The sequence below is a fragment of the Marmota marmota genome, unplaced genomic scaffold (assembly GCF_001458135.2).
Source record: "Marmota marmota marmota unplaced genomic scaffold, marMar, whole genome shotgun sequence".
Lineage (NCBI taxonomy): Eukaryota > Metazoa > Chordata > Mammalia > Rodentia > Sciuridae > Marmota > Marmota marmota.
The window spans coordinates 1563568-1575831 of NW_025999891.1; the positions used below are offsets into that span (position 1 = coordinate 1563568).

The window sequence follows — 12264 nt, forward strand, 5'->3', positions numbered from 1 at the left end:
CACACACACACACACTCTGTAGTCCCTGACAATTTTCTTTCCTTTTTAGTTTTTGAGGTTTTTTTTTTTTTTTTTTCTGTTTTGTTTTGTTGTGGTTTTTGTTGCATTGCTGGGGATCTCAGCTGAGGCCTCTTACATGCTGGGCAAGAACTCTACCCCTGAGCTCTACCCCCAGCTCCTCTTTCCCCTACCTCTTCCAACTACTTTGCGTATTCAGAATAATAGCCTTTTTTGTCTTTTTTTCACTTAGATAATGTGTCCATATTATAGCCTATATCAGTATTTCAATCTTTTTTATGAAGTAGTAGCATTCCATTATATGGATATTCCATGTTTTGTTTATCAACTTGTAAATTGATGTACATTTGAAAATTTTCCCACTATTTGGCTATTATTAGTAATGCTGCTAATACTTATACAGGTTTTTGTGTGGATGTTTTCATTTCTCTTGAGTATATACCCAGGACTGAAGTTGCTTAATCAACCTTTTGATAAATGCCAGGTTCCAAAATGTACCATTTTATATTCCCACTAGCAGTATATGAGGGTGCCTTTTTCTCTACATCCTTGCTAATACTTGTCATTTTTGTTTTGATTATATTCATCCTAGAAGAGGTGGAGTGTCATTATGGTTTTGATGTCTATTTCCTAATGACTAATGATGTTGAACTGTTTTCTTAAGTACTAGAGATGTAACTAACTGGATCTAAGCCATATTCACCATCACCCCATCATCATTGTTCATCTGGAATTTACTGTTTCCCTCTAACTTTAGATTGTGAATAAGTGGAATACAGCTCTCATTGGCCTTATGACATACTTTCGGGAGGCTGTGGTGAACACCCAGGAACTCCTAGACTTGCTGGTGAAGTGTGAGAACAAGATCCAGACACGTATTAAGATTGGACTCAACTCCAAGATGCCAAGTCGGTTCCCTCCTGTTGTGTTCTACACCCCTAAGGAGTTGGGAGGACTGGGCATGCTGTCAATGGGCCATGTGCTCATTCCCCAGTCTGACCTCAGGTAGGGCTTGGTTGAAAATCTTTAGCGCTAGACTCTATTGCATATGCCCTGAGGGAAAAGGGTGTTTCTTTACTTTTGGGCTTTACTTTTATCTCTAATCATGGTTGCCTAAAACAGGTGGTCCAAGCAGACAGATGTAGGTTATTACACACTTTCGTTCAGGAATGAGTCATGAAGAAGACCAACTGATTCCCAACTTATACCGCTACATACAGCCATGGGAGAGTGAGTTCATCGATTCTCAGCGGGTCTGGGCTGAATATGCACTCAAGAGACAAGAGGCCATTGCTCAGAACAGGTGGGCATCCAGGAGGGTATACCAATACTGGGGTGAGGGGCCAGAGAAGGGGTTAAACTTTGAGTCTTGTGTGGAGGTCATAGGCAGAGCATGGTATATTTTTATGGAGTAAGAGGGCAGGTTCTACTCCTGACTCTACTTATCCTTGGTCAGGAGGAAATGATTATTAGTTCTTCACTTGAGAAGACATTTTGACTTTTAATTTTACTTTCTTGGGCAGACGGCTGACATTAGAAGATCTAGAGGATTCTTGGGATCGTGGCATTCCTCGAATCAACACTCTCTTCCAGAAGGATCGGCACACATTAGCTTATGATAAGGGCTGGCGTGTCCGAACTGACTTTAAGCAGTACCAGGTATGTGGAGCGAGTAATAGGTTAAAACCTACCACCTGGATCTGGGGAGCCCAAAACAGTTTTCCAAAATGATCCATTTTATATTCCCACTAGCAGTATATGAGGGTGCCTTTTTCTCTACATCCTTGCTAATACTTGTCATTTCTGTGGAGTAGTGTACCATTTTATATTCCCACTAGCAGCATATGAGGGTGCCTTTTTCTCTACATCCCTAGGGAATTAGGCACTCACAAGTTTGAACGTATCTGTTCTTCCATCTAGGTTTTGAAGCAAAACCCTTTTTGGTGGACACACCAGCGACATGATGGGAAGCTCTGGAACCTAAACAACTACCGTACAGATATGATTCAAGCCCTGGGTGGTGTAGAAGGCATTCTGGAACACACACTGTTTAAGGGCACTTATTTCCCTACCTGGGAGGGTCTTTTCTGGTATGGATTCTTTCTTTTTTTTGGCGGGGGTGGGGCGGGGGTGTATACTACTGTGGGGTTGAACCAGGGCCTCACTCGTGCATGCTAGGCAAGCTCTCTACCACTGAGCTACATCCCCAGCCCTTTTTTTAAAATTTATTTTGGGACAGGGTATTGCTAAGTTACCCAAGCTGGTCTTGGACTTGGGGTCTTTCTACCTCAGTCTCCTGAATACTGAGATTATAGGTGTGTATCAGTGTGGCTGGCTTTCTCTCCTCTAACAGGATGACACAGGTCATCCCTTCTGTGTTTTGTCATCTACTGTAATGTTCCTTAGTCACCTTTAGGAGGTCAGCAGTGTGCTAGGAGATGGCAAGACATCAACTCACTTGGCTCTTCTGCTCCCCAGGGAGAAGGCTAGTGGCTTTGAGGAATCTATGAAGTGGAAGAAGCTAACTAATGCTCAGCGATCAGGATTGAACCAGATTCCCAATCGAAGATTCACCCTCTGGTGGTCCCCAACCATCAATCGGGCCAATGTAAGTATGGCTGTTAGACCTGAGAGATGGAAACTAAAAACAAGTGTTTCCACTGCCTTAATATGTCCTGAGAACCAGAGTCCCTTGACCTCTATTGTCATGTTTTCTTTATCCTGGCAGGTATATGTGGGCTTTCAGGTGCAGCTAGACCTGACAGGTATCTTCATGCATGGCAAGATCCCCACATTGAAGATCTCTCTCATCCAAATCTTTCGAGCCCACTTGTGGCAGAAGATCCATGAGAGCATCGTCATGGATTTGTGTCAGGTGGGCCAGCTTGAGGGGTTAGGATACCACAAAAAAGAGGTCAGCTTGCTCTTTTTTTTTTGTACCAGGGATTGAACCCAGGGGTGCTTAATCACTGAGCCACATCCCCAGCCCTTTTGTGATATTTTATTTTATTTAGACATAGGGTCTCACTGAGTTACTTAGGGCCTTGCTAAATTGCCGAGGCTGGCTTTAAACTTGTGATCATCATACCTCAGCCTCCCCAGTCACTGGGATTACAGGTGTGCGGCACAGCGCCCAGCCAGCTTGCTCTTTTGCATATGGGAAATCCACCCTGGAAGTGCCAATTAATGTAAATTTTACAAACTTTTATTTTAAATGGATTTCTATAATAAGTTAAAACCTACCACCTTCATTTTCAGGTGTTTGACCAGGAACTGGATGCACTAGAAATAGAGACCGTACAAAAGGAGACAATCCATCCCCGAAAGTCCTATAAGATGAACTCTTCCTGTGCAGATATATTGCTCTTTGCCTCCTATAAGTGGAATGTCTCTCGACCCTCATTGCTAGCAGATTCCAAGTAAGTATTTTATGAACCAGCTGTAGACATCCAGTAACCTTAGTGTTACTGTTCTTTTGGGAGACTAGTCTGTGTATGTCTTTCAAACTTGGAGTCAGTGCTACCTTTGGAGCCCATCAGTCAGATCTGTTGAATCTCTGGCTATTCCAGATCAGCAATCAATCGGTTGCAACTTGGGAGGAGGCAGAAACAGGAGAATCTGTTGATTGTTGATTTGGAATAGTCAGAGGGGATGGTTTTGGAATTCAGGTGAGTTGTAGTGATTTTAATTTCTTATGGTTTGGGGAATATTAGTTATACCTGGAAACCTGACCTCTTTTTCTACCCTTAGAGATGTGATGGACAGCACCACCACTCAGAAGTATTGGATAGACATCCAGTTGCGCTGGGGGGACTATGATTCCCATGACATTGAGCGCTATGCCCGGGCCAAGTTCCTGGACTATACCACAGACAACATGAGTATTTACCCTTCGCCTACAGGTGTGCTCATTGCAATTGACTTGGCGTATAATCTGCACAGGTGAGTTAGGGTTCAGATGCATGTATTTTCCATTAGTCCCATAGTTTAATATAGATGTGTTTTTTTTTGTTTGTTTGTTTGTCCAGGTGAGGTGAGTATTAGCCTTTTCCTCTGCTCTTCTGGGTCACTGACTCTTCTCTGTAATGTGTACATTAGCAGATTATTATTATCAGCCTGGTCAACCGTCCTTCTCCTTTGTAGAGTTGTACTTTACCTTGATATTTGGATATCAGCCTGGGATTAACTCTACTTGTCCTCTCCATTCTCACAGTGCTTATGGAAACTGGTTCCCAGGCAGCAAGCCTCTCATACAGCAGGCCATGGCCAAGATCATGAAGGCAAACCCTGCCTTGTATGTGTTACGTGAACGAATCCGCAAGGGGCTACAGCTCTATTCATCTGAGCCCACTGAGCCGTATTTGTCATCTCAGAACTATGGTGAACTCTTCTCTAACCAGATTATCTGGTTTGTGGATGATACTAATGTCTACAGAGTAACTATCCACAAGGTGAGTGTTGGGCATTACCATGGGAAGCCAGGTGTGCCTATAATTCTAGCAACTTGGGAGGCAGAAATAGGAGAATTGCAAGTCGCAGGCCAATCTCAGCAATTTAATGAGATCTTGTCTTAAAAAATAAATAGGGCTGGGTGAGGCTATAGCTCAGTGGCAGAGTGCATGCCTAGAACATGTGAGGCACTGGGTTTGATCTTCAGTACCACATTAAAAAAATATAAACAAATAAAATAAAGGCATGCTGTCCATCTGCACCTACATAAAATAAAATAGGGCTGTCCAGGCATGGTGGTGGATGCATGTAATCCCAGTGATAAAAGAAGCTGAGGCAGGAGGAGGAGGATCATAAGCTCAAGGCCAGCTTTAGCAACTTAGTGAGACCCTGGCTCAAAAAGTAAAAAAGGACTGGGGATGTAGCTCAGTGGCAAAGTGCCCCTGATTTCGATCTTCAGTATTACCAAAAAAAAAACAACCTGCAGAAAGGCCTGAGAGCAGTGTGCAGTGACAGGATGGTTGTTTCTAGGTCGTACTAATAATATAATCATCATTTAGACCTTTGAAGGGAACTTGACAACCAAACCCATCAATGGGGCCATCTTCATCTTCAACCCACGGACAGGGCAGCTGTTTCTCAAGATAATTCACACATCTGTGTGGGCTGGACAGAAGCGTTTGGGGCAGGTAAGCAGGATCAGGGATAAAGAGTCCATAGAACCTTGCTGGCCCTTATTGGTTGGGAGGCAGTGATGGGGAGAAAATAATAACTATTGAAAGATCAAGCATATCATTTAAACATATTCCCTAAATTACTTTACTTGAAGTATTCTGCAAGAGGTCCAGGGGAGTTTAAGGACCTTCATTACTTTTTAGCTGATCTTTCTGCTTCCTGAATCTCTCATCTTTAAACAAAGCTACCAAAAAAATTATCTTTAGAGAACAAATATTCTCTGGCTTCTCAGACATTTGATATCTCTCGGGGTTATACCTGTCCAACCATAGTTTCTTTTCCTTTATATATATACATTTTTTTTTTTTCTTTTTCTGTTGGTCCATGATCATATTAACCAAAAACCCTGATGTTTATCTCCACTTCTGTGGCTTTATAGGATTGGGTTTCCTATAAGGATTGTAGAGAGGAAAGGAGAAGAGCCTCAAGCAACTGACTTCCCCTTTTATCTTTCTAGAATGAACTGTCCTCTGTTCATCATCATCTTATCCATTAAGACCCATTTCTTGGGGCTGGGGTTATGGCTGAGCAGTAGAGTGCTCACCTCTCAAGAGCAAGGCCCTGGGTTCAATCCTTAGCACCACATAAAAATAAATAAATAAAATTAAGTTAAATTTTTTTAAAAAGACCCATTTCTTTGTGTAACTGTTTATGACACTAGTAACCTTAATTTCTATTGTTCCTGGAGTACATAATTGAGCATGCCATTTCTTATGGGTTTGTGGTATTATCTCATAAGGTTGAAAAACCCCTTTGGACAAAGCCATTTGTTACCTTTTCTACCTTCTAAGTACCTAATATTACACACCAGTGTTCATTAGAAACAGTTTATTTCACGAGTAGGATCTTCTGTTACAGATAGTCCAGGTAGACTCAATTTCTATTTTCTTCTCCTTTTTAGTTGGCCAAATGGAAGACAGCTGAAGAAGTAGCTGCCCTGATCAGATCTCTGCCTGTGGAGGAGCAGCCCAAGCAAATCATTGTCACCAGGAAGGGCATGCTGGATCCTTTGGAGGTTAAGAGGGTGGACAGGGTAGAAGGAAGGAGGTTTGAGACCTTCAGGCTCTGTTTCTGATCTTGAACTTGATCCTGTCTTAGGTACACTTGCTGGATTTCCCTAATATTGTGATCAAAGGATCGGAGCTTCAACTCCCCTTCCAGGCTTGTCTAAAAGTGGAAAAGTTTGGGGATCTCATCCTTAAAGCCACTGAGCCCCAGATGGTTCTCTTCAACCTCTATGATGACTGGCTTAAGACAATCTCATCTTACACGGTATGAAACCACCTTAGGAGATGATTCTGTTCCTTAGTTATCTCCACAGCCCACTTTATAGGGTCATTTTCAAATTTTTGAACTATAGATGGGGCAGGAACACTACTAATTTATGAAGAGTTAGGATCTTAAAGTTTAGAAGATTGGGTTTCCTATAAGGATTGTAGAGAGGAAAGGAGAAGAGCCTCAAGCAATGACTTCCCCTTACTCTTCCAAATCTCTTCCCAGGCTTTCTCCCGTCTCATCCTAATTCTGCGTGCTCTGCATGTGAACAACGACCGAGCAAAAGTTATCCTGAAGCCAGACAAGACTACTATTACAGAACCCCACCACATCTGGCCCACCCTGACTGACGAAGAGTGGATCAAAGTGGAGGTGCAGCTCAAGGATCTGATCTTGGCCGACTATGGCAAGAAAAACAAGTGAGCACTGGGGAGATAGATGGGAGATCCAAAAAGTTAGGTAGCTTAGCATATGGGTTCTAGAGTTTTGAAACATTAAGTTCAGAAGGTTTTCTGGAAATAATCTTAGTAATGCCCATAGAAGAGAGGTAAGCAGCCAAATGTGGTGGTGCACACCTGTAAACAGAGCTATTCAGGAAGCTCATGGTGGCAAATTCAAGGCCAGCCTAGGCAATTTAGTGAGACCCTGTCTCAAGATGGGGGGTTGGGAGGAGGCTGGGATGTAGTTCAGTAGTTCAGAGGTGGAATGATCCTAGGTAGAAGAAAAGCAGTATCTGAGATTTCAGGACTTCATTCTGACTCTTGACCATTCTTAGAGGAGGCCCCATTGCCTTTTTTTTTTTTTTTTTTTAATTTTCTCTAGTATTTCTTTCCTTTTTTAAAATATTTTATTAGTTGTTGTTGGACCTTTATTTATTTTTATGTGGTGCTGAGAATCGAACCCAGTGCCTCACACATGCTAGGCAAGTGCTGTACCACTGAACCACAACCCCAGTCCCCCTATTTCCATTTTTAGCAGGGCATTTCTCTACTGTCCTTATGTTACCAAAAGTTTATGTGTGTAAGACCCCAAGTATCACAGCTATTGGTACACACACTCTGCCTCCCATCCCCTCTTGAGCAGTTGTGGCAACCAAAAATACCCATTTGATTTCCAGTTACCCACTAGAGTGATTAATACTACTACCTTTGAGTAGGAGGCAATGTTCTACAGTTTCTGGGGTTTCCATTTTTGAAAAGTGTCCTGTGCCAGGGCGCTTTTTTTTTTTTTAATATATATATATATTTTAGTTGTCAGTGGACCTTTATTTATTTATATGTGGTGCTGAGGATCAAACCCAGTGCTTCACACATGCTAGTCAAGTGCTCTACCACTGAGCCACAACCCCAGCCCCGCTAGGGCACTTTTTGTGGAGGAAAAGTGGGAATTATGGACACCAAATAGCTAAAAGGTACATGTGCAGAGTACTGTCCTGCTTGGAATGTGATGAATCTTCAAAGTATCAGCAATCTTTACTTCAGGCTTTTTAATTTTTTTGTAGTTGTAGATGGACAGAATGTCTTTACTTTATTTGTATATGGTGCTAAGGATCAAACCCAGTGCCTAGCACATGCTAGGCAAGCGCTCTGACACTGAGCTACAGCCCCAGCCCCCACTTCAGGCTTTTAAAAAAAGTGTCACTGGAGAACTGAGTGAGAGTATGACCTGCCCTTTCTACCAAGTTATACTCTTTCTGTTGAGACAAAAGTAACTAAGGGGTAAGGATCCTTGTGTAACTCACATTATGCCCACAGTGTGAATGTGGCATCACTGACACAGTCAGAAATTCGAGACATTATCTTGGGTATGGAGATCTCAGCACCATCACAGCAGCGACAGCAGATAGCCGAGATCGAGAAGCAGACCAAGGAACAGTCACAGCTGACTGCAACACAGACTCGCACTGTCAACAAGCATGGTGATGAGATTATCACCTCCACAACCAGCAACTATGAAACTCAGACTTTCTCCTCAAAAACTGAATGGAGGGTCAGGTATGTGAAGGGCAAAAGGGTAGGGATGGAGAGGCTGTTGGTGCTATTGGAGATGATGCTTAGGCTGACAAGTGCTGACGTCCTGTTTTTAGGGCCATCTCTGCTGCCAATCTGCACCTACGGACCAATCACATTTATGTTTCTTCTGATGACATTAAAGAGACTGGTTACACTTATATCCTTCCCAAGAATGTGCTTAAGAAGTTTATCTGCATATCTGACCTTCGTGCCCAAGTAAGTGTGCTCAACTAGACCACAGATGCCCCTTCATATTACATGCCTAAAACTCACCTGATATTTCCTGGAGTTTGGAATGCTGATTTCAATATTCATGGATGAATAACTGTAAAAGGATAGCCCAAAGAGGATGTGGGCCCTTATGAGATATCAAAATATTTTATAAAGCTTTAGCAATTAAGAGACTTTTTAAGAAATATTTATTTTTTAGTTGTAGGTGGATACACAATATCTATTTCATTTTTATGTGGTGCTGAGGATGGAGCCCAGTGTGTCACGTGTGCTAGGTGAGCACTCTACCACTGAGCCACAACCCCAGCCCAAGAGACTATATTATTGGCTTGGGAAGTTATTGGGAAAGAAAAAGCATATGGTCAGAAATAGATTCATGTGTTATTTTATTTTTTTTAAGAGAGAGAGAATTTTTTTTTAATATTTATTTTTTAGTTTTCGGCGGACACAACATCTTTGTTTGTATGTGGTGCTGAGGATCAAACCCGGGCCGCACACATGCCAGGCGAGTGCGCTACCACTTGAGCCACATCCCCAGCCCATCATGTGTTATTTTAAATAAACATGCTGTATCAAATCTGGGAGGTTAAGCATACCTATGATATTGAGACAGGTGGGGAAAGGCAGGATCTCTGCCTCATACTACTTGCAGAAATAAAACTAGATAGGGGATGGGACTGTAGCTCAGTGGTAGAGCACTTGCCAAGCATGAATGAGGTACTGGGTTATATCCTCAGCATCACCTAAAAATAAATAAAATAAAGGTATTGTATCCATCTACCACTAAAAATATTTTTTTAAAAAGTAAAATAAAGTTGATTCAAAATCTGAATGTTAAATACTGAACTGCAGAGCTAATGCAGTTTTTTAAATAAATCACTAAAATATTGATGACCTTAGTGTTGGGATAACTTCCTTTTAAAAAGACATAAAACAAAACTATAGTCAAAATTAATAACTTGTGATACAGAGTACTACAAAAGACAAAAATGAAAAAGTATTTCATTAGTCTAAGAGATAATGGATTAGTATGTAAAAGAGGAAATTTTCAGAAGTTAATTTTTTAAAAGTAACTGAAGAAGAATGAGCAAAGAATAAGAAGGGCATTAGGGTGTAGCTCAGTAATAGAGTATGTGCTTATCAGTAAGCATGGGACTCAGGGTTCACTCCTTAGCACTGAAAAAAATAAAAATAAAACTGTGGTTCAGAAAGGGACTCCAAATAAGTTCACTAGTAATTCATATTCATATGTTATAAAACACCATGTTGTGGCCATCAGGTCTACTTTTTTGTTTGTTTGCTTGTTTTGGTACCGGGGATTGAACCCAGGGGCACTTAACCACTGAACCACATCCCTAGTCCTTTTAAATTTTGAGACAGGGTTGCTGAGGCTAGCTTTGAATTTGTGATCCTCCTACCTCTGCCTCTCCACATTGCTGGGATTATAGGCGTGCATCACTATGCCTGGCAGATTGGCAAATTTGAAAAGATAACTAGTATTCTATATGAGTGATTTTATAGGAAACAGTTTCCCTAACTTTGTTGATAGCAATGTAAAATTTAAAATTCTGTCAGGCTGGGGATGTGGCTCAGAGGTAGAGTGCTCACCTACCATGTGTGAGGCACTGGGTTTGATCCTCAGCACCACATAAAAATAAAATAAAGATATTGTATCCACCTATAACTAAAAAATAAATATAAAATAAAATTCTGGCTAGTGCTGGTTTTCCAGATGTGGTATTCCGCTTGTGAAAATTAATTGAGCTGGCTGGATATGGGGACATATACCTATAATACCAGCTACTTGGGAGGCTGAAGCAGGAGGATTACAAATTTGAGATCAGCCACGACAAGTTTGTGACCAATCTTCGCAATTTAATTAGACCTTATCTCAAAAAATAAAAAATAAAAAGGGATGGAGTTGTGGTTCCAATAAAGTACCCCTGGATTCAGTGCCCACTACCAAAAGGTTATGAAGCTCAGTGAAGCATTGCCTCAGTTCAATCCCCAGTGCCAAAGAAAGAAAGAAAATTCATTAGCTGTGTGATTGTTTGTTTATTGATACTAAGTAATTATCAGCTGGGGAACTTGAGAGCAGTGCAGATTCCTAGATTATATCGCATATTGTGATGAAGAAAGTCTGATATTTTGAACAAGAACTCCAGGTGATTCTGATGCAGGGGGTTTTGGCTACATTTTTGAGAAACTTCATTCTTGTTCTTGGAGATAGGGAGGGAAACAAGCTGACACCCCAACTGTGGGTTGGAACTAAGACTCCTAACCCCCTTATCTCCAGATTGCAGGGTACCTGTATGGGGTGAGCCCACCGGATAACCCCCAAGTGAAGGAAATCCGCTGCATCGTGATGGTTCCACAGTGGGGTACTCACCAGACTGTGCACCTGCCTGGTCAGCTGCCCCAGCATGAGTACCTCAAAGTAAGTGGTGGTAATGAAGCTTGGAAGTGTAGGAGCTTGAGAATATGTGCCTTTTTGCCCTCAGGGAGGAGACAGGCAGGCATGTTAGTCAAATGGGTGAGAGTTCTGTTTGCACATGGGATTCTGAACAGTTCTTTACTGGTATTTGCCCATAGGAGATGGAGCCGTTAGGTTGGATCCACACTCAGCCCAATGAGTCCCCCCAGCTGTCACCCCAGGATGTCACGACCCATGCCAAAATCATGGCTGACAACCCATCTTGGGATGGCGAGAAGACCATTATCATCACCTGCAGGTGGGCTTGGACCCTCTTAGGAAGAAGTATTGTGGGGCAAGTAGGCATTGCGGGTCAGGAGCTGAACTGTCACGTGTCCTTGTCCTCTCTAGCTTCACACCAGGTTCCTGCACATTGACAGCCTACAAGCTGACACCCAGTGGCTATGAATGGGGCCGCCAGAATACAGACAAAGGCAACAACCCCAAGGGTTATCTACCCTCACACTATGAGAGGGTCCAGATGTTGCTGTCAGACCGATTCCTTGGCTTCTTTATGGTTCCTGCTCAGTCCTCATGGAACTACAACTTTATGGGTGAGTAGGCTGTGTGTGAGGGCAGCATGGGAAGTGGGGACAGGGTTGGGGATAAGTGACGTCATTACCCTTAGCACTTGGGCAGAAATGGCCCAGTGGCCCAGGCTGGTTGCGGAAAGGAGACCCTTTTAACATTTAATGTTTCCCTCTCACCTAAGGTGTCCGACATGATCCCAACATGAAGTATGAGCTACAGTTGGCAAACCCTAAAGAGTTCTACCATGAGGTGCACAGACCCTCCCACTTCCTCAACTTTGCCCTCCTGCAAGAGGGAGAGGTCTACTCTGCAGACCGCGAGGACCTATATGCCTAGTTGTTTCCTCACCTCCTCCTGTTTTGGACTTTTCAAATGCTGAAGCCTCTTATGCCCACATACAAGCTGGTGACATTCAGCAGCTTGGCCCTTTTTTCCTTCGTTTTTGTGTTTGTGTCATTAATGGCTTGTATTCCTGAACAACATATAATAAATTTTGTATAAATAGAAATTCAGGGTTGGTTGCTTCCCCCCCCCCCCCCC

General features: G+C 42.4%; 1 protein-coding gene across 1 annotated transcript in view; it reads left to right on the forward strand.

The window, feature by feature from the left end:
* Window positions 1-12232, forward strand: part of Prpf8 (pre-mRNA processing factor 8) — a 34161-nt gene extending 21929 nt beyond the window's left edge. Inside the window, 20 exon segments of the mRNA XM_015501017.2 lie at window positions 776-1023; window positions 1141-1165; window positions 1167-1321; window positions 1542-1677; window positions 1939-2108; window positions 2497-2626; window positions 2747-2893; window positions 3277-3437; window positions 3769-3960; window positions 4232-4469; window positions 5028-5156; window positions 6104-6217; window positions 6301-6474; window positions 6703-6896; window positions 8232-8471; window positions 8564-8705; window positions 11017-11157; window positions 11313-11452; window positions 11545-11747; window positions 11906-12232. Of these exon segments, the coding sequence (XP_015356503.1) occupies window positions 776-1023; window positions 1141-1165; window positions 1167-1321; window positions 1542-1677; window positions 1939-2108; window positions 2497-2626; window positions 2747-2893; window positions 3277-3437; window positions 3769-3960; window positions 4232-4469; window positions 5028-5156; window positions 6104-6217; window positions 6301-6474; window positions 6703-6896; window positions 8232-8471; window positions 8564-8705; window positions 11017-11157; window positions 11313-11452; window positions 11545-11747; window positions 11906-12060 (3234 nt within the window). The 3' untranslated portion in view covers window positions 12061-12232.
* Window positions 12233-12264: the final 32 nt, after the last annotated feature.